Consider the following 22,970-nt stretch of genomic DNA (forward strand, 5'->3'; position numbering starts at 1 on the left):
TGGACAGCTCTAGGGGTCGAAAGAGCAAAGGCGTTGCCAGCCTTTCATGCTTTCACAGGGGCAGACAACACTGGGAGGTTCTCTCGAATAGGCAAAGCAACCTGGCTGCATGTCTACCTCAAAGCAAGTGAAGATGTTATAGACACCGTGCGACTGCTTTCAGATGCAACTGAAGTGACGGAGGACATGTTGTTCACACTAGCTAACTTTGTATGCGCTGCTTACTCTCCAAATGGCATCCACATCGACAGCATCCCCGAACTACGATGGTATCTCTTTTGCAAACACATGGCAGAAAGTGACAGGCTTCCTCCTACTCTTGGAGCTCTCAAGCAGCACATCCTTAGAGTCCATATCCAAGCCAGAGTGTGGGGTCAGGCAAGCATTGCTCAACAGGATCCTCAGCTGAATCCCCTGCAAAACGGCTTTTACAAAGACACGGATGGACAAGTGAAACCAACCACAACTGAGGAGCCTCCAGCCCCCAAGGCCATCATTCAAATGGTTAGATGTCAGTGCAAAACAGACTGTTCTTCATCTAGATGTTCCTGCAGAACAAACAACTTGGCTTGTACAGACCTTTGTCAGTGTGACATCCAGTGCCAAAATGATGAGGACTCTCAATATGTGATGAACGAAAGCGATGATGAGGATGATGATGACTTTACTCAATGATGAATCAAAGCTCTGTGCTCTTTAGAAGGTGAGTTACATCAGTTTTACGGCGGCCAGTTTGAAAAATCCAAGATGGCCGCCACATAGGAGCTCTATGGTCATGTCTAGCTTATCGAACTTGTTACCATTGGATTCGGGGCCCTTGAAAATGATTATGTTTAGCCGTTAGAATCAAAGCTTTATGTTGTTTAGAAGCTGAGATATTGAGAAACATCAAGTTTACGGCGGCCAGTTTGAAAAATCCAAGATGGCCGCCACATAGGAGCTCTATGGTCATGTCTAGCTTATCGAACTTGTTACCATTGGATTCGGGGCCCTTGAAAATGATTATGTTTAGCCGTTAGAATCAAAGCTTTATGTTGTTTAGAAGCTGAGATATTGAGAAACATCAAGTTTATGGCGGCCAGTTTGAAAAATCCAAGATGGCCGCCACATAGGAGCTCTATGGTCATGTCTAGCTTATCGAACATGTTACCATTGGATTCGGGGCCCTTGAAAATATATGTTTAGCCGTTAGAATCAAAGCTCTATGTTATTTAGAAGCTGAGATATTGAGAAAAATTAGTTCTATGGCGGCAATTTTGAAAATCCAAGATGGCCGCCATACAGGAGTCTGTGCAAATAGCAACATTGGTTTTCTGACTGACTATACAATATAGTTTCCAAAAATATATAGTTTTCCAAATCCCCAAAAAATTCCAACGAAATTACATAGTGAACCTGACTAGTTGCTTGGCCGCTCTAATTAAGATCCTATTAAGATAAGCTTGGTGCATAGATGAGGGCGCATCCCCCAATTGGAAAGTCACTTGGCGCAGGTTAAACGGTGGTCAGATGGAGACCCTCGGACCACGTGGTAGATCAATTGGCGCTCGCAGTTGGCTAGTAACCTGCCGTGGCATGAAGTTATTTGTGCTGAGTCACCTCAGGCCTGGTAAGTTTGAGGTGAATCAGGGATTCCCCCTCGTAGTACACCCGAAACCCGTGGCCATGACAACATAAATGCATCATTGTGTGAATAAAGAATGGTGTTGATGTGTGAGCAACTTGCTATGTTAACTTGTATAGTGACGGTTTCCGGAGACCTGAGGGAGGCACATACCCAAACCTAAGCAATCCCTCGTGAAGTTATCTCTCCCCTCATATCAGTGGAAAGGAAAGATGTGTTGTGTAGTTGGAGCTATCCCATTGTTCTTTTCCTCATTCCCAAACCCTTCTCAACCTCCCTTTTTAAGCACTCCGAAACTCTTTCGAGACTCATGCAACATTCATTCCACAAACCACACCACGAACCACACATTCCTTCGGCTACCCTTCGATACAAGTATACACCAGACACGGCGACTTCTGCAGTGCAACAAATTCGGGCACGGTGGCATCGTTAACATTCGACTCATTGCCATGTCATTGCCATGCTGTCAAGGCATCAGCGGTTTACCCTCCCTCCCTGCTCCCCACATTCTTGCAGCCAATTGCGATGGCTGGGTCACAGAGCACCAGCCAATTAGAATAGAGAATTGAGAGGCAGAGTCAAGAAGAGTTGGAATTAGTTGGCAGGTGCAGTTGGCAGCTGAGAACAACGTGGACCAGGCGCTGATCACCATGCAGACCTGGCGCCGATTACGCCATGGAACAAACACGGAGATTCAGGTTTTTGGCTCTTTCACGAGCTCTTTCACGAGCCTTGATTATGTATACAAAAAAAAAGAAAAAAAGGTCACTGATATTCCCTCATATGCTGATTTCATTAAACACAACCACAAACTCTCAAGCATCGAGACACGTCGAGCGTGTGTCCTTACATGTCTTACTCATGCATGCTGCATTCTCACACCGCACGTCTCACCCACACCACACACCCTGTTCGTTACCACGTGAGCCATCCGGCTCACACTGGTGAGGATGGAATCGACACCAAACCCATGCTTTGCTCTTTTGTGTATCACTTTCTCATCTCGTTTCCCCCTGGAATGACTGAGGCGCCTGTGTTGTCGACCCTGCAACTAAGTGACTTGGACTGGGTTTCTGTGGGAGGAGTAAGAGCTTACCTTTGTGACGGTGTTTGCCTTGCATGTACGAGCATGTTTGCTAAACGTTAGAAACCGTTTTCCATTCTGCCCGATTGTCGTCTTCTATTGGTTCGATGCAGTGTGTGATGAGTGACAGGGAGTTCAGCTCCGCCTTTTTATTGTGGTTAACCATAGCCAACGTTCTACTTGAGGTATTGCTTTGCTGTTTTGATTAATATCAGTGAAGCGTTGAGAAGCACAGTCCTTATATGGGGTCCTCATATGTGGCCAGACGGAAGCCAAACAGTTCAATCTTGTTTCATCAGACCACAGAATCTTGTTTCTCAGTCTGAGAGTCCTTTAGGTGCTTTTTTGCGCCCCGTAGCAACGCGGAGCAAAAGGGGGACTATGGTTTTCCCCTCCGTCCGTCTGTGCGTGCGTGCGTAAGCGAAGGACCGAATTCTAATTTGGTATGTGGGTGCAACTCATGTCAAAATCCAAGATGGCCACCGCCATGTATGTCTGACGCCATGTTTGTCTGAACCTTGTGAGCGGAATATCTTGAAAAATAAGCGAAGTACCAACTTGTAATCTGGTGTGTGGGTGTATCTAGGCATAAGGAAGAACGCTATTGAAATTGGGTCACCACGTCAAAATCCAAGATGGCCGCCGCCATGTATGTCTGAACCTTGTGAGCAGAATATCTTGAAAAATAAGCGAAGTACCAACTTCTAATCTGGTGTGTGGGTGTATCTAGGCATGAGGAAGAACGCTATTGAAAATTGGGTCGCCACGTCAAAATCCAAGATGGCCGCCACCATATACAGTCACGTGAAAAAGTAAGTTCACCCCATGTAAAGTTTTGACTTTTTCAACATACTTCAACATACAGCTATTTGATCTTCATTTCAACAATATTGATAGATAAAGGTGATATAATACAACAAATATCATGAAACATTTACATTTTGTAGTCCATTGTATAATTTAAATAAACATAAATGCAAATTTCGCATGTGGAAAAAGTAAGTACACCCCTACATTTATCACTACTTCAACAACAGCAACAACATGCGTTTTAAGGCCATTTTCCCTGCTAGAGCGGGGGTTAGCCTTGCGGTCCCCATGACAATCTTCTCCATTTTGCCCTATTTTCTGCATCTCTCCTTGTTAACCCCCTTGCCCGCATTTCTTCTTCCACCATCTTTAGCCAAGTCTTTCTCAGTCTTCCCCGTCCTCTACTTCCTTCTACATTAATTTCCATCACGCTTCTCAACCAGTCACTTTCATCCTTCCTCAACACATGACCAAACCATCTCAACCAGTTCCTCTTCACAGCATCAATCACAGGCAATATTCCCATCATCTTACGCAATTCATAATTTGTCTTCCTCTCTCTCAACGATACTCCGCACATCCATCGAACCATTCGCATTTCCACCCTTTCCAGCCTTCGTTGCTGCTCTACGTTCATTACCCATGTCTCGCTCCCATAAATCATAACACTTCTCACACATGCAGCATACACCTTTCCCTTCAGCTTCAGCGACACTCTCCTCCTCATCAGCACGCCAATCAGTTCCCGAAACTTCTTCCATGCACATCTCACTCGAGCAACCGTTGCCGAGTCTGCTCCACCTTCTCCATTCAGCATGTCTCCGAGGTAGCAAAATGTTTTCACACCTTCCAGCTTCATGCCGTCTCCAAGATCCAATTCAACATTTCCTCCATCTGCAGCTCCCTCTGTGCACACCTTACATTTGAATGTAGCTGCCACACTGGTAAATGACCCTCTCAGACCACTACATTTTTGATGAACACACTCAGCGCACATTGCACATTGAATGGAGTTCACTCCGACACCCTTCCTGCACACAGCACACGGCCACTTCCCAGTTCTTTCCACCTGACCACATGCTTTACCACTTGCCATCACCTTCGTCTTTCCGATATTCACCTTCAGACCTTTTGTCTCCATACATTCCTTCCACTTGTTCATCTTTTCCTTCAGTCCATCCATACTTTCCGCAATCAACACCAGATCATCTGCATACAACAACTCCCACGGTAAACCCTCCTTTACGTTCTGAGCCAGCACCTCCATCACAGCTACAAATAGTAGTGGACTTAGTACCGACCCCTGATGCACTCCCACCTTCACCTCAAACTCACCACTGTTCCCATCCTTCGTCCTTACAGCTGTGCACGCTCTTTTGTACATTGCCATCACTACTCTGATCAACCATTCCTCCACTCCTAACTTCCTCAATGCCCATGTCAATACTTTGCGTGGAACCCTATCGAATGCTTTCTCCAGATCAACAAACCCAAAAAACAACTTCTTCCTCTTATCCATGTACTTCTCCTGCAACTGCCTCACAATGAAAAGCGCGTCTGTCGTTCCTCTTCCTGGCATAAATCCAAACTGCATTTCGTCGATATTCACTTTCTTCCTTATCCTCCTCTCCAACACCCTTTCCAATACCTTCATTCCATGCTCCAATAACTTTATCGCTCGGTACGAGCCACACTCCAGAGGGTCACCTTTCCCCTTGTATAGAGGGACGAGGGTACTCAGTTCCCAATCCACTGGAATGCGGCCTTCTTTCACCACCAGATTACAGATCTCTGTAATTCTCTTCACACCCCAACTTCCTGCTGCCTTCAACATATCTCCCACAACTCCCGTCGGCCCTCCCGCTTTTCCACTCTTCATTGTTTTTATCGCTTCCTCAACTTCCTTCTCAGTTATCTTCTCTGCCGGTCCTAAAACTGGGTTACTCTCTCTGTTGCCATCCCATTCATTCTCTGTATTCAACAGCATTTCCATATATCTTTTCCATCTTCCTTTAATTCCATCTGGGTCGACAATGATTTGTCCCACTTCATCCTTCAAGCAACTCACCCCCATCACATCACACCTCTCTTTCGCTATCTGCTTTGCAATCCTGAATACTGCTTTCTGACCCTCTTCCGAATCCAAGCGTTCTCCGAACATTTTCCTACATGCCTCCTGCGCTCTTTCTTTGCAGCCTTCCTGGCTGCCTTATAACTTTCATGCTCTGCTTTTTCTGCTCCCGTACCCTTCGCCTTCTGCCACTCCTTGAACTTCTTCCTCTTCTCGTCAATCCTCTTTCCAACTTCATCATCCCACCACCATGTTTCCGAGTGCCTCGGTGGTCCTTTTGTCCATCCACATACCTCACCAACGGCTCCCAACAGACTAGCTTTCATCGACATCCAACCACTTTCAAGCTCAACCACATCATCCTCTACCCTACTCAGCCTCTCTTTTAATGCCTCCCTTACTTTCACCTCTTTCAACCTCCACACCTTCATTCTCGGTTGGTACTTCACCCGCCGAGCTCTCCTCGCACCTTTCACCCTTATGTCGCAGACAACCAAGTGGTGCTGTGAAACAGCCTCCTCCCCCGGGATCACCTTTGTGTCCTGGAGGTGCCCCCTATCTCGCCTACGCACCATCAGGTAGTCAACGGTTGTCGTCGACCCACCTGACATGTATGTAACAAACTTATTATCCTCTTTCTGGAACTGAGTATTACAAATCAACAAATCAGCTCCATCAGCAAACTCCAAAATCCTTTCACCTTCTCCATTTCTCACACCATATCCGTAACCCCCATGAACTCCCTCAAAACCATCCATACTCCTTCCCACATGTCCATTCAGGTCTCCTCCCACCACAACAACTTCCTCATCTTTCACGTTTTCCATAAGCTTCTCTATCGCACACCAGAACTTGTCCTTCTCTTCATCGCTTCGACCAACCTGCGGAGCATACCCGAGATGACGTTCACCAAGAGCTTTCCAATCATCATTTTCACCATCATCAACCTATCACTCACTCTAGTCACACTCACCACACTGTCTACAAACTCCTCAGAAAACAGGACACCAACACCATTCACGCCCTCCGGCACCCTTGCCACACAAACTTGTATTTCTGTCCCTGCCTACCCTTCACCATTCTCACACCACTTCCCTTCCATCTCGTCTCTTGCACACAACATATGTCCACTCTTCTTCTGACCAATACTTCCACCACTTCTCCTGATCTCCCTGTCATTGTCCCTACATTCCATGTCCCAAACCTCAGAAACCGATCTACACTTCGGGCTGTACCATGCCCATATGTAGTTGTAATTGTCATGGTTCTCTTTTTGAGGCAATGTTTTTATGGCCGGATGCCCTTATCTTTTGCTTTTATGGCCGGATGGCAGATTTATCACAACTTCAAATACCTAAAATTAGAATCAGGTGCACCAGCTCAGGTGCAAATGATTAGAACATCGTTAGAGAGGATCTTGGAGGAACCTGTCTTATTTAAACCTCAGACATTTAGTTTGGTTTGCTCTTTGTTGTTGAAGTGTGCGGCGTCACATGCCTAGATTAAAAGAGCTCTCTGAGGCATTCAGGAAGAAGGTTATAGATGCCTACGAGTCTGGGAAGGGATTTAAAAAGATCTCCAAACAATTTGAAATCAATCATTCGACTGTCCGGAAGATCATCTACAAGTTGAGAAGATTCCAAACATCTGCCTACTTGTTCAGGCCAGGCCGCCCCAGCAAGTTCAGCCCGAGAGCAGACCGCAAGATGCTGAAATAAGTCTCTAAGAACCCCAGAATGTCATCACGGGACCTACAGGTAGCCCTTGCCACTGTTGATGTCAAAGTGCATGAGTCTACCATTAGAAAGAGGCTGCACAAATTTGATCTACATGGGAGGTGTGCCAGGAGGATACCTTTGCTGTTCAGAAAGAACATCAGGGCAAGACTAAAGCTTGCCAATGAACACCTCGGCAAAGACCAGCACTTCTGGAACAATGTGCTCTGGACAGATGAGTCAAAGGTGGAGCTATTTGGCCACAGTACCAGAAGACATGTTTGGCGAAAACCAAAGACAGCATTTGACCACAAGAACCTGATACCAACTGTAAAGCATGGTGGTGGAAATATTATGGTTTGGGGCAGCTTTGCTGCATCAGGGCCTGGGCAGCTCACCATCATAGAATCCACTATGAATTCTTCATTGTACCAGAGGGTGCTTGAGGATAATGTGAGGCCATCTGTCGGAAAGTTGAAGCTCAACCGAAGGTTGACCTTGCAACATGACAATGACCCGAAACATACCAGTAAATCCACCAAGGAATGGCTGGAAAGAAAGAAATGGAGGGTTCTGGAATGGCCAAGTCAAAGTCCGGATCTAAATCCCATCGAGATGTTGTGGGGGGATTTGAAACGAGCTGTGCATGCAAGAAACCCCTCAAACCGCACAGCTGAAAGAATTCTGCATGGAGGAGTGGGCAAAAATTTCTCCCAGTCGATGTCAGAGACTGGTAGACAGTTATAAGAAACGCCTACTTGAGGTTGTTCCTGCCAAAGGGGCAATACCACCTATGAGAGCCAAGGGTGTACTTACTTTTTCCACATGCGAAATTTGCATTTATGTTAATTTAAATTACACAATGGACTACAAAATGTAAATGTTTCATGATATTTGTTATATTATATCACCTTTATCTATCAATATTGTTGAAATGAAGATCAAATAGCTGTATTTTGAAATATGTTGGAAAAGTCAAAACTTTACATGGGGTGTACTTACTTTTTCACGTGACTGTATATGTCTGAACCTTGTGAGCGAAATATCTTGAAAAATAAACGAACTACTAACTTCTAATCTGGTGTGTGGGTGTATCTACGCATAAGAGAGAACACTATTGAAAATTGGGTCGCCACGTCAAAATCCAAGATGGCCGCCTTGCGTCTTCCACTTTGTCAACTCGCATCACTTCACCGATGAGGGACCTAGGCGTAACGCTTGTTGCAAACTCCAAGCGGGCTTTCATGTGTATTTCACTGAGGAGAGGCTTCCGTCTGGCCTCTCTGCCATAAAGCCCAGATCTGTGGAGTGTTGCAGTGATGGTTGTCCTTCTGGAAGTTTCTCCCATCTCTTCACAGGATCTCTGGAGCTCAGCCAGGGTGACCTTCGGGTTCTTGGTCGCCTCTCTTACCAAGGCCCTTCTCCCCTGATTGCTCAGTTTGGCCGGGCGGCCAGCTCTAGGAAGAGTCCTGGTTGTTCCAAACTTTTTCCATTTAAGAATTATGGAGGCCACTGTGCTCTTGGGAACCTTCATTGGAACAGAAATTTTTTTGTAGGCTTCCCCAGATCTGCGCCTCGACACAATCCTGTCTCTGAGCTCTGCAGGCAATTCCTTCGACCTCATGGCTTGGTTTTTGCTCTGATATGCATTGTCAGCTGTGAGACCTTGTATAGACAGGTGTGTGCCTTTCCAAATCATGTCCAATCAATTGAATTTACCACAGGTGGACTCCAATCAAGGTGTAGAAACATCTCAAAGATGATCAAGAGAAATGGGAGGCACCTGAGCTAAATTTCAAGTGTCATAGCAAAGGGTGTGAATACTTATGTAGATGTGATATTTCAGTTTTTTCTTGTTAATAAATTTGCAAAACTTTCTAAAATCCTGTTTTCTCTTTGTCATTATGGGGTATTGAGTGTAGATTGATGAGGGAAAAAATGAATTTAAATGATTTCAGCATGAGGCTGTAACATAACAAAATGTGAAAAAGTGAAGGGGTCTGAATACTTTCTGAATGCACTGTATATATATCAATCGGAGAGTTGAGAGGAGTTTGAGATAGAGGGATGGAAAGAAATTGAGTTTTAGAAGCATTACACTTAACTTGATTACATTTGCCCCACTGGGAAATCTTGTCCTAATTATATCCTTCCTGTTACCCTTTGGGTAGTCATTTTGTTTTTGATTTATTTGACATTACATGTGATATGATTGGCCTGTGTTTATTTTCATTATATTTTTTTGCACAGGTACCCAAATGGAATGGCATGGGAAATAAACCTGAGCAGGAAAATCATTCGTAAATCTCCCGTCCTGGAGAGGTTCCACAACTTCCTCATTTTTGAAACGGAATCGGTGAGGCTTTACGGAGGACTGTGATATTTGCACATTGAAGGACGTTTGATGACAGACCTCTCAAGAGGGTTGGTCTTTCTCAACATACTTTAAAAATACTCATTGTACAAAATGTTGCATGGCTTTGTATCCTACAGTGACACATGTTTAATTCCATTTGTGGCGTGATTGAGAAAGCGTATACAAAGAAACATCCCCATCGGGGGTGACAATTGAGTATTACAACTTACCGTGTGTGTAATATCTCCAAGTTAGTCGCAGCTGACATTTTGCAGACTTCTTCATGAACTCCTTTATTACTAGGGCATTGCCCGTACGTGGGTGCCCGTTCCTTGCCAAAAAAAAAAAAAAACGCTACCCGTACGCTCTACCCCGCCCGTATGCCCGTAAACAAAAAAAACAACGCTCTTCGCTTCCGCCCTTCGCTCTGACTGAATTGGGAGAAATAATGCGCATAAGAAATCGAATTACGAACCGTAATGGCGGTCAGCTCATAACGCGCTCAGCTCCGCTCGCTCTCACATCGGCCACGCCTACGCAACAAAGCGTTCTGTGATTGGCTGCCGGAAGTGAAGTCTTCACTGTCCGGAAGGTCGCAAATCGCAGTTAGGATGAATCGTTTTAATTTAATCGCAGTTTGAATTCGTTTTAAAACATAGTTTAACGGCAACATAGTTTTCCAACGTGAAATAAATGAATATGCTCTCAAATGTGCCGTCCGAGGCAGAGTCTGATCGCCACGTTCGGCACACGTGATAGCTCGCTGCTCTCTGATTGGTTGAAGCGTTTTTTGGACATAGCTCGGTAAGTACTTCTCCGATTAATTTAAAACCTTGAAAAGGCACATCCTCGGGTCCCCAGCAATATACCTGGCAAGTTTAAAGTATATCGGACCCGTGGTTGTCGAGAAACAGCGGTCACAGACAAACACACAGACACACAGACACACAGAGATTGCTGGAATTATAGATAGATGGCGTGAGGTAAACAGGACAAGCTGTCGATAATTATTGTAACAAGGAGGTACAAAGTGAAACGTAAATGCATGATCAGGTCATATTATTTTGCAGTTGATCCTATTAAGCTGGACGTTAGTCTGCACTCATCATATTGTGCTTTCTTTAAAAATATTTACCTAACCAAGATTATAATTAAGTGTCACGAACATTCACAAACAGGAACGTCACAAATTACAACAATTCGTTAACTACTCAAAAAAGCTTGCTCAGAGAGAGGTAAATAATTTTAATTCTACTTTGTACATCTAGCATAGATGTGATATCCCAAAATTATCATCGTAGCTCAAAATATGTCAAACAATTTATCATACATCCAGCAAAAAAGAAATTGGGGAAATGTCGGAAAAATATTTTTGTACACGCCTCAATATCTGTGAAAGTGGATGCTATGATGTCACGTCTGAAGCTCCTGTTAAAACAGGAACCTCAGCACCGAGTCAGACTCTTGAGATGGACCAAACGATCTTTTATTCGTTATTGTACTGCGTTTATTTAATTAATTTTAACTTTACTGTTCTCCAAGGCGCTTCAATTGGGCCGAAATAATGACACAGAAGCAGATAGCTGAAACATGTTTTCTTACCTTTTAAAGGATTTATTTGTAAAATAAACATGGAAAGGGGTAACAAAATGCTATAAACAAAAATGTAACGAACCACGCGAGTCAATTGGACACAGAGGTAAATGGGAATGTTCAAACTTGAATATACGAGTACAATGATCCATAATAATAAAAGGCAGTGTCCGACTGTCCGTCTGTCCATCCGTCTGTCTCCTCCATAACTCCAAAACCATGAAACCTAGCGGCTCCAAACTTTGCATGCATACACCTGGACCTCCAACAAATTGCAAGGATGAAAACTGGTTATTTGGGTGTGTTATAACACCCTTTTTGTCCCTCGTCGCACCGCGGAGCGAAAGGGGGACTATGGTTTGTCTGTCCGTCCGTCTGTGCATGCGGGTGTGCGTGCGTGCGTAAGCGAAGGACCGCATTCGAATTTGGTGTGTGGGTGCAACCCACGTCAAAATCCAAGATGGCCGCCGCCATGTATGTCTGATGCCATGTATGTCTGAACCTTGTGAGCGGAATATCTTGAAAAATAAGCGAAGTACCAACTTCCAATCTGGGGTGTGGGTGTATCTCGGCATAAGGAAGACCCCTATTGAAAATTGGGTCGCCACATCAAAATCCAAGATGGCCACCGCCATGTATGTCTGAACCTTGTGAGCGGGATATCTTGAAAAATAAGTGAAGTACCAACTTCTAATCTGGTGTGTGGGTGTATCTAGGCAACAGGAAGAACCCTATTGAAAATTGGGTCGCCACGTCAAAATCCAAGATGGCCGCCGCCATGTACGTCTGAACCTTGAGCAGAATATCTGGAAAAATAAGCGAAGTACCAACTTCTAATCTGGTGTGTGGGTGTTAGGCTGGGCCAAATCAGGGGTGATTCTCAATTTTTCATACTACAAGGTTGTAATTTACCTAAAAGTTGTGGCTGGGTAACAGAAACAAAACCATGAAATTTTTGTTCAAAAATATTGACGTCTTACGGTAAAACAGCCCGTTACCATAGCAACCGTTACAGACGACTCAAAAAATTCTTAAAATCGATGATTTCTCAGGCTGTGTGTGACCCCCAGAGTTGATTCTGGTACCAAAAGATTCAGAATTGAAAGCCAAGGATGATTGGATAGCTTAACAATGTCTGTGACACAATTCAATACAACTTTTATCCCAAAAACTCATTTTTATCTCAAATTTAAGGCATTTGTTTGAAAAAAAAAATGAAAATTTTGCTTTTTAATCATAGGATAATCATTAATCAGAGCTATAGTCAAATTAAATGTACTTTAAATTAACTTTTGTCATTGATTAAGCTTTTTTGTCTCAAATTTAAGGTCTGACATTGAACATTGATAACAAAATAAAAAACCTAGTCCCAATTGTAATCAATGGAGGCCAATGACTTCTTAGTCACAACCTCAGTGGATGTTGCCAGTCCATGCAGCTTCTCCCTGACGCCCTTCACAACCCTGTATAGAGCCTGGAGCTGCGCCTCAGATTTGGGGGCCTTGTTAGTGTTCAAATCTGTGGCGAGTCCAAGTGTCCGCTCTGCTGCGTCATTGACAACTGGGAGTTTGGCCACAACTTCCTTGCCATGACGATAGCTGTCTGAGGTGGGCCACTGTGCAACGGGGAGCTTGACAAAACTGGAGTCAATACCCAAGAGTTCAAACATGCTCCAAGAGTCGTAACCAACAAAGTCTTTGAGGGCTTTACTCCCCAATTGCTGTGAGGCTGGCATCTCCTGTATCATGATATGTGCAGTCCCATGGTACCTGAGCATAGCCCTTCTCATAGTCTGCTTGTCAGATGACGTTCTGTCCGAGAAGAGTGCCAAAGAGACCAATCTCTCTGAGAGGTACCACAAATGGTTTTGTAGCTTCTCTCGGGCCACAGTCACAAAGGACAGAAATTTGGCAGGCCACTTTGTTGGATTCTTTGCGATACTGGCCTCAGCCTTGAGGAGGTTCTTCATCAGGTACATGTCGTTAGATGGTGCATCTGCAGCACTGGTACATGTCGTTAGATGGTGCATCTGCAGCACTGGTACATGTCAACCACGCTTTAGTGTAGAAGACTGACATGAATGCAGCGAGACTGGTTATGTCTTCCAGCTCTTCGGGTGTGTAGATATCTCCCAGCTGCCAACGGAAGAGTGCCACCTTTATAGTGTATAAAGTCTTGCTCATCCAACGGGCGTGGTGGAATGCCCCAGGAGCTTTGATAGTGATGGTCCTCATACCATCAGGGACAGTCCCTCCAAGAAACAGCAGTGTGAGGTGTGCCAGCTCCAGGTAGTCGTGTCGAAGAGTCTCCTTTGTGCTATTGTCCATCCACGTCTGAAGGAAGGTGATGGTGGCATGTACATGGCCAGCCAGCTCTCTCTGTTGAGCAGACACCTCGACCAATGTGTAGTTGCCCTGGTCCAATTCACTCCAAGTGTTGAGCAGTCGCTTGAACAGCTGTTCATTAGGTCCTGTGGTGGGGCCATACACTATTGAGCAAGACGCCCCTCCAACCAATTCGTGGATGTGGTGCCGACACGCCAGTTGCAGAAGACTCCTGCCAAACTCAGTCTCCAGTCTTACTACGACTCCACTCTTGACCCCAGAGTTCACTGTCGTTGTATCGAAGACAATAGCGCCTATCCTTGATGTGTGCAAGAGCGCCTTGAACGCCCTGATGAATGGTTACAGTAACAACCGAAAGCAGGCATTAAAATTAATGATTGTAAGCTGCTTTTGTTAACTTTTTTTTATTGAAATGAAGATGGCCAAATTGAAACAACGTTATAACAGTTATAAAAACTGGACAATACAAGGTTGTAAAAGACAATTTAAAGTAAATTTAATCTGATTAATGGTTATCCTATGATTAAAAAGCAAAATTTTCAATTTTTTTCCATAAATATGCTTGAAATTTCAGACAAAAATCAGTTTTTTGGATAAAAGTGGTATTGAATTGTGTCATAGACATTGTTAAGCTATCCAATCATCCTTGGCTTTCAATTCTGCATCTTTTGGTACCAGAATCAACTCTGGGGGTCAAACACAGCTTGAGAAATCGTCAATTTAGGCATTTTTTTGAGTCGTCTGTAACTGTTGCTATGGTAACGGGCTGTCTGACCGTAAAACGTCAATATTTTTGAATTTTTTTTTCATGATTTTGTTCCTTATACTCACTCACAACTTTTAGGTAAATTACATTGAATTAGGAAAATCACCTCCGATTTGGCCCAGCCTAGTGGGTGTATCTAGGCATAAGGAAGAACGCTATTGAAAATTAGGTCACCACGTCAAAATCCAAGATGGCCGCCACCATATATATGTCTGAACCTTGTGAGCGAAATATCTTGAAAAATAAGCGAATTACCAACTTCTAATCTGGTGTGTGGGTGTATCTAGGCATAAGGAAGAACGCTATTGAAAATTGGGTCGCCACGTCAAAATCCAAGATGGCCACCTCCATGTATGTCTGAACCTTGTGAGCGAAATATATCATAGCATGTTTGCTGCGTCTTCCACTTTGTCGACTCACATCACTTCCCCGAGGGGGGACCTAGGCGTAACGCTTGTTGAAGATGATTAACGAGGTGCTCATAAGGAGGAAAAAAAAAAAACCCCCGAAAAAGCTTTACCAACATGGCGGCCCACCATCTTGGTCAGCCCACTGCCACTCACTGGGTTATTGAGCCGCCATTTTGTTTCGGCCTATTCATACGTGCCTTGCCTTGGAAACACGATGGACTATCATTACATAATTGAAGCGTATCATCAAAATCTGAATTCGGATATGAGGATTGGATGCTGTAGAGTAAATAATGTCCAAATATAATATATATATATATATACTAAGCCTCCCCTCGCTCCGCCTCCCCCTTTCATCTCTCCCCTCCCCTTCCCCTTCCCTACCCTTCCCCTTGTCTCCCCTCCCCCTCCCTCCTCTCTTACCTCCCGCCTCGTCTTCCCCCCCCCCCCCCCCCTTCATATTCCCGTCAGGAAGCGACTCATTGTTACCCGGCAAGGCCAGGTAATTTTGCTCGCTGAAAATAATACAATTCTTCACCCACTAGGTGCAACAGATCACACTAATGCAACAAAACAATTGTAGGCAAGACTTACCTTATCTGTTGCGTGGGGTGAATGCCAGGCTCAAAATAGATTGCTTCGGGATCCAGGTGTGAGACGATATCTCTTCGAAGCCAAAACGAGCACGATGAAGATGCTGTTTGGTGTGGTATCCAGCAATGATGCACCTCCTCCACCAGGCCTTGTGACCCCTTTGTCCTTTTCCACCACGCTTCACCAACACAGGGTAGGGTGAACCCAGTTTGGGTCAATCCAATAGTCAAAGCCACACCTGGTCCACTCCAAAATTCTGAACAGTTCTTCCTGTCCTTCCACAAAAGACTTTTGCGATCTGCTCTCTACAATGAGGCCTCGTCTCTCTCGTCCCCCCCACACCCCCTCCTGGGTGGAGTCCACTGCTCTGGCCATCCGGCCCACGGGGACGGCGCCTATAAAAAACAATTCCAGGATGGCCAGACACACACTGGCCAGACAGATTGTGATGGCCAAACAGATGAGTAGTTCTCAGTCTCTCATGAGAAGTTCTCGCCTACCTGTCTCAATGACCACATGACATGTTCACGCCCACATATTAACATATATCCTGTCTATAAATTACATACTCTGCCTCCTCAGCGTCACGTGTAACAAACACCTTTACCTGACAGGTCCCTGTTACATGTCAATCTGACAGCTACTTGAAACACACGGACCATACTACACTTACACAGTCCAACTATGGACCCCCCCGCACCCCCCCTCCCCACTTCCATGTCACAATATAGATAAACAGGTTTTGCTTCTATATCAATCTTGTCCACCCTATGTATCGTCTTCTCCTCATTCCTCATGACACCCATTATTTGTCTAAGTCTCCCTCAATTTTTCTTCAACTCTGCTGTTGATGTTTCCCCACATCTCTCTACTGTTTATTTTGTTCTGTGTGTCCTGATCCGTTCAATGTTCTTGCTCCTTCACGAGCCTCGAGTCTGTACACAAAGAAAAAAAAATGTTGGGTGACCAATCAAGATGGGGTTATTTAGATGAGGTTATTTATTTTGAAGGTTATTGAGATGTCATCAAATGTGCCACCCACACTATCCACTTTTAGCGAAGGATTGTTGAATGAGACTATACTTCGTCCACCAGGAAAGCCCAAACAGTGTACTAACGAGGATTCATCTTTGATGATGACTCATTCACTAAAACTTATTAGGAACCATTGCTCCAACCGATTTCAAGATCTTTTCACTTGATTTTTGAGATTTTGGTATTTCAATTGGTCATTTTCTTGATTTCTGCGTCGTGTTGGCCAAAATCACTGGGTACCGACACCTCAATTAGCAATGCTGTCGTTTTTTTGTTTTGTTTTGTTTTGTTCCCAAGTACAATATCTGGTCGCAATGCTTTGCTTACAATATTTGCACTCGATGGGATCATCAGGTCGTATGTGAGCGTCACTTCCTTGTTTTCAATTATTTATTTTGGTTCATATTTCCATGAGATTTCTGGAACTGGGATATTGAAGTTTTTGCAGATGTGCCAGTAGATTACTCGACATAGTTTGTTGTGCCTTCGCGTGTGCAGCTGTTCTGATGTGTCTTTTAACATCCATTTAACTTTTACTTTTAACAACTTTTAACATTGTCATTTTAACATAACTGTTTGAGTCCTGCCATTTTCATGAGCCATTTGTGTAATGTCCTTGGTCTTGGGCATTTATAACGATTAGTTCTCCATCCCAGTTGAACTGAACTCCTCTTAGCCATTCTAATGAGCCTTTTTTGTCTATGCCGAATCTGTCCAACTTTTTTTTTTCTTTTTCTTTTTTATACCACCCTGTCCTTTTGTCATTCTCCCAGTTGTTGGTGTATATCTGTTGCTATTTCACTTTACATTTTTATTTTGTCTTTTTTTGCGATTGTTGGGGCTGTATTTGTTGCTGTTTTAGTTTCATGAGTGACATTGTCTATTCGGACCTGTCTTTGGATTGATTTTTTTTTGCTCGGTGGGTTGGGATGCCTTTTCTTTTTTGCTGTGTTCATGTTTGTATGTGCACCAGTTGGATTTGGTTGTCTGTTGCACTTTTCACATATTTAGCCAATCCTACTGTTGTCATTCTATGCACTTGGTTGATTTCCATCAGGCCACTATCTGCTCCTTGTTTCAGCCGGTACATTCTCAGGATGCACTGATTTTTGTAGAACATTTTATGGATGGTGAGAAGTTTCCTTGTTTTGATATCTAGCTTGTTGATTTCCTTTTGTGGGCAGTTTATTAATCTGTAGCTGTATTTAAAAACTGGTACTTCGAGTTGGTTCATGGCTTTGATTTTGTTCCTTGGAGGAAGGTACACGACATGGCCAAAAGTATGTGGACACCCGAACATCATGACTGCATGTGCTTGTCGAACATCTCATTCCAAAATCATGGGCATTAATATGAAGTTGGCCCCCCCCTTTGCTGGTAGAACAGCCTCCACTCTTCTGAGAAGGCTTTCCACTCGATGTTGGAACATTGCTGCGGGGATTTGCTTCCATTCAGCCACAAGAGCATTAGTGACTGATGTTGGACGATTAGGCCTGGCTCGCAGTCAGTGTTCCAATTCATCCCAAAGGTGTTCGATGTGGTTGAGGCCAGGGCTCTGTGCAGGCCAGTCATGTTCTTCCACACCGATCTCGACAAACCATTTCTGTATGGACTTCGCTTTATGCACGATGGCATTGTCATGCTGAAACGGGAAAGTGCCTTCCCCAAACTGCTGCCACAAAGTTGGAAGCACACAATCGTTTAGCATGTCATTATATGCTGTGGCATTAAGATTTCCCTTCACTGGAACCAAGGGGCCTAGCCGGAACCATGAAAAACAGCCCCAGACCATTATTCCTCCTCCACCAAACTTTACAGTTGGCATTATGCATTCGGGCAATAGCGTTCTCCTGGCATCCGCCAAACCCTGATTCGTCTGTCGGAATGCCAGATGGTGAAGCACGATTCATCACTCCAGAGAACGTGTTTCCACTGCTCCAGAGTCCAATGGTGGTGAGCTTTACACCACTCCAGCCGACGTTTGGCATTGCGCATGGTGATCTTAGCCTTGTGTTTTCTGCTCGGCCATTGAAACCCATTTCATGAAGCTCCCGACGAACAGTTGTTGTGCTGACATTGCTTCCAGAGGGAGTTTGGAACTCGGTAGTGAGTGTTGCAACAAAGGATGGACTATTTTTACGCACTTCAGCACTCGGCGGTCCCGTTCTGTGAGCTTGTGTGGCCTACCACACAAGTTGAGCTGTTGTTTCGCAGTTGAGCTGTTGTTTCTCCTGGACGTTTCCACTTCACAATAACAGCACTTGCAGTTGACCGGGGCAGCTCTAGCATTGCAGAAGGGCAGAAATTTGATGAACTGACTTGTTGGAAAGGTGGCTTCCAATGACTGTACCAATGTACCATGTTGAAAGTCACTGAACTCTTCAGTATGGCCCATTCTACTGCCAATGTTTGTCTATGGAGATTGCATGGCTGTGTGCTTGATTATGTATACCCGTCAGCAATGGGTGTGACTGAAACAGCTGAATCCACTAATCAGAAGGGTGTCCACATACTTTTGGCCATGTAGTGTATGTTTTCATGATCAGCATCGTTGTACGCAGGTATTCTTTGGCAATTGTTTTGTGCATTTGTTTGTGACGGATTTGGTGGCCCTCTTCTACTCCATGGTATTTGTGTAATGCTTCATTGTCTCGATCCTGTATTGTTGTACCTAGTTGGACTTTGTTATGGTGTCTGTTTTTGGTGGCTTGCTCTGTACAAATGTGCACTTAGCACATTTATCTTGGCCAAATTCCATTTGAATGTCGTCGGAGTACTTAATTACTAATTTACGCTAATTTCAGTTGTGTGTTGTTTTTTTTATAGGTGTTTTTATTGCGATAAGGTGCTTGCTTGAGGTTTTGCTCAAATATTTAGAAAGTAGTGTTTTTTCTTTGGGATCTGGTCATATGAGCAAAGGAGAGCTCCGGGTTATTGCAACCAGCCCGTAACATACAAGGTCCCCTCTGGGTACTATTGTATTTAGGTGTCGTGTGTACTGCGTAAAAATGGACCAAATATTGATATGCATGCTGACGCGCACCCACCACTATTTGGATTTGGCTACTGTTTATATTTGTACCACTGTTTTAATATTGCTCACCACTCTGCCATTGTTTTAAGAATTGCAATATTGGTCCAGGACACACAAAATATTAATCCTTTGACCTTCCTTTACCACCTGGTTTATTTTCCAGCACCACAATTAAGTGGTAAAGCAGATAAGTTTATTCAGCTTGTGCTGCCTTGTTCTTCCCTTATCACCACATTATTATCTTTTCATTCTCTCCTCACGTTTATTCACGCTTGTAGCACAAGGTGTTAACGATATTCCACAGCTTTTATCAAGTTGGCATTTTCTAGTGCATAGGTGCTATTTTTGACATCATCCCATCTCTGTTGAGATTGTATTAAAAATGGAATTCCCCTATGGTGGTAAGTGCAAGCTTTTAAATCTAACGGACTTTTTTTTTCCCCTTGAACAACACCTTCCCCCAGCCTGTGTTTCTAAAGTAGGTTGTGGTGCAGTTGAAAATGGAGTGACTACATTTAGTCGTATTAATTGTAAACCCCTATGCAGAGGAAACTGATAAGTGTGAATGACATATCACCGTTGATGTGGGGGGGAGGGGGGGGGGGGGTGTTCTTTCGTACAAGCAACCAGCATGAGCCTTTAATGCCACCTTCAAAAGAAAACTCAACAACATAACCAACTTTTCCATATGATGTCTGAAATGTCCTGGGCCCGGTGTTTCTGTTGTCACACATTGGGAGCCGTACATTATTGGGGAGGTTACGGGTGGGGGGGAGGGAGGGTGTGGGGGAGCGGGTGTCATTCAAACGGTGTCTTTAAAAAAAATAAAAATGCTGATTCAAGGGTTGTACACGTGCCAATGCAGGACAAGGACATCATTAAAAGTAGTGCAATCAAAACATTATGATACATTAGTGTACAGTAGTTTTATTTGAAACACAGGGGGATTAGTGGAAAATGGGTATATAAACGCAGTATGTGGCATTTTGAATCCTGTAATCATGCGAGGCTTGGGTTCAGATTGGAACGAAAAGCAGGCCAAATCCACGATGAGCTGCTTTTTGGTGAATTTATTATTTTGTAGCCACTTAGAAAATTACATAAATTAGAAAATGATGGTGATTCATCAATGTGTGCAACACCCCGCTCCCCCGCCCCCCGCCCCCCCCCCCAGCATTGTAGCCTAGAAACTGTCTCTGTATATGGCATGTTACATGATGATGATGTACTGGAAAATGAAAGTTTTTTTTAAAGTTTTTTTTGTCCTTTCTATTGATGCCACGATTATAGCAACCCAGGCTATTTGTGGATGGTTTGTAGGGGTTTTAAAAAGTTTTTTTTCCCCCAATCTTTTTGGGGGTGATAAAAATTAGGTGATAATTGCACGGCTGTGAAAATATTATTTTATTTTTTATTTTTTAATGTATGCACGTATAGTTAACTTCTGCTATCCTTGCCCTTCCCCTTCACTTCTTGCTGGTGTACACAGATTGTGTGACATCTGCAGTAAGTTGAACACTCAATGAAAAACGATTGGATCATTCAGGCAGAACTTGATATTCGATACCGATTCGATGCATAAATATATTTCTAATAATATTACGGGTATTTACTTTGTAATGATAAATTTGCCACGCAGTATTGAAGGAAATAATATTAAATCGCAAATTTCACAAATCACAACTTACCTCATAGATTGGGTCCCAAGTTAACCTCATAGTGGGTCTGAAATAATGTATGTATGTTTATTAACATTTGACTAAAACCTCAACTCACAAACTACCTGACCGATGTGTACCAAATTTGGTACGATACATCAGAACATGAAGGTCTCATGGAGATGTGCTCTCCATCTGGATCCTCCCCCTTAAAGAGACTATAAGGGAGATTTTGCCTCAAATTCAGGTTATTTATTTTAATATCTCCTCGGAATCTGTGGGGAAATAACCGTCGGTCTCGACAGGGCTATTTTTGAAATATCATGCTATATATAGTTTTTGTCTATATATAAATGGTCTTAAAACGATCATTCATTCATATAGTTTTTGTCCCCCATCTCTCAATGATGAAGAATCACTAAAAATTATCTTCACCAAAATCGAATCGGTTCTTGTCACACACCCAACCTGTCCACCAAATTTCGTCAAAATGCATCCACAACTTTTTGATATCCTACTCACAGACAGACAAACAGCATAATCGTCATCGTAATCATCGTCGGTCTTCTTCATGCACCTTCGTGGTGGAGGTAACAACACTGGTGAGAGAAATGGATTATTGTGTTAGACGGATAAAAATTGAACCTTTGCGCATCAAGGAGTGCATGTTTGCCACAGAAGGCAAATGGAGTTTCAATTTTGTTTTTTCGGGTTGGGGTTGGGGTTGGGGTAGATAATGGGATGTCATATATCCTGTGCACGTGTGCATTACACAGTACCCCAGGGTACCATGCTAAAATGCATTGGAAACATCTAATTCTTTAACAATGTTTTAGCACTTAAGGCACTTGTATAAGAAATGGGTTGTTAATGTTGCTATTTTGGAAGGTGAATACGTTTGTAGGGTGATTCAGCTGAGTACCCTTTTCCTCCGTTTGCCTGCGTTGTGTTTCTTCAATGGTGGTGCCATTATCATCTCGTTCGCCAGGGAAACATAAGCCGACAGGAAGCTGTGAGCATGATTCCGCCGCTTCTGCTCGAAGTGGAGCCTCATCACAAGGTACATGACCTATTGTGACTTTCAAACATTGTACAAAAACCACATCATATTGTTTGCCGTTTTGTTTATGTTTGATCTTGGCATTTTCTAGGTACTGGATTTGTGTGCTGCTCCTGGGTCCAAAACTACACAAATAATTGATATGCTGCACTCGGATGTGAGCACACCTTTCCCAGGTGAAATATTTTGAATGGTGTGTATCATGGTTAAGCAACTTGAGCTGTCTTCATTTTTTCAATTGATGACTTTTATACAAGAGAGAAGTGAGCTATCTGCATATTACATGAGCAAATGCAGTGGGAATTCTGGACAACCCTCCCCCCCCCCCCCCCCTCCCTCAAAAAAAAATTGCAACATATCCCTGTCATTCTTCCATGCTCTTTTCTTTTGTTCCCCAGTACAACCATTGACTCGTTGAGTAGCCAATAGAATAGTATATGCATGTCCTGAATTTTAAGGCGATAGTTGTGGGGGAGTGCGAATTGCAGCCGAGCAATATGAAACATTGCCTAAAAAGAATGCCTGTTTCTCCTTCCTCCTCCCCTGGGCCAGCAGATGGTTTTGTGTTGGCCAATGACAAGGATAACAAGCGCTGTTACCTCCTGGTCCATCAGGTAAAGCGTCTGGGCAGTCCGAATGTAATAGTGTGTAACCACAACGGCGCCCAGTTTCCTCGACTTTACATGCCATCTTCCACGTCGAAAAAAGGCCGGACCTCCCTCGTGTTCGATCGGGTTCTTTGTGACGTCCCTTGCAGGTTAACAGCACTTACACACAATGTTGTGGCAGCGATTTAGTCAGATTTTTTTTTA

General features: G+C 43.8%; 1 protein-coding gene across 4 annotated transcripts in view; it reads left to right on the forward strand.

The window, feature by feature from the left end:
- NSUN2 (NOP2/Sun RNA methyltransferase 2) overlaps positions 1 to 22,970 on the forward strand; it is a 122,910-nt gene that overhangs the window by 45,315 nt on the left and 54,625 nt on the right. For all 4 annotated transcript variants that reach the window (XM_068127081.2, XM_068127082.2, XM_068127083.2 and 1 more), the window contains 4 exons: positions 9,558 to 9,663; positions 22,087 to 22,158; positions 22,250 to 22,334; positions 22,714 to 22,915. In XM_068127081.2, coding sequence (XP_067983182.2) covers positions 9,558 to 9,663; positions 22,087 to 22,158; positions 22,250 to 22,334; positions 22,714 to 22,915 — 465 coding nt within the window. The remainder of the gene's footprint in view (positions 1 to 9,557; positions 9,664 to 22,086; positions 22,159 to 22,249; positions 22,335 to 22,713; positions 22,916 to 22,970) is intronic.

Source organism: Myxine glutinosa, chromosome 10, assembly GCF_964187855.1.
Source record: "Myxine glutinosa chromosome 10, kmMyxGlut1.1, whole genome shotgun sequence".
Lineage (NCBI taxonomy): Eukaryota > Metazoa > Chordata > Myxini > Myxiniformes > Myxinidae > Myxine > Myxine glutinosa.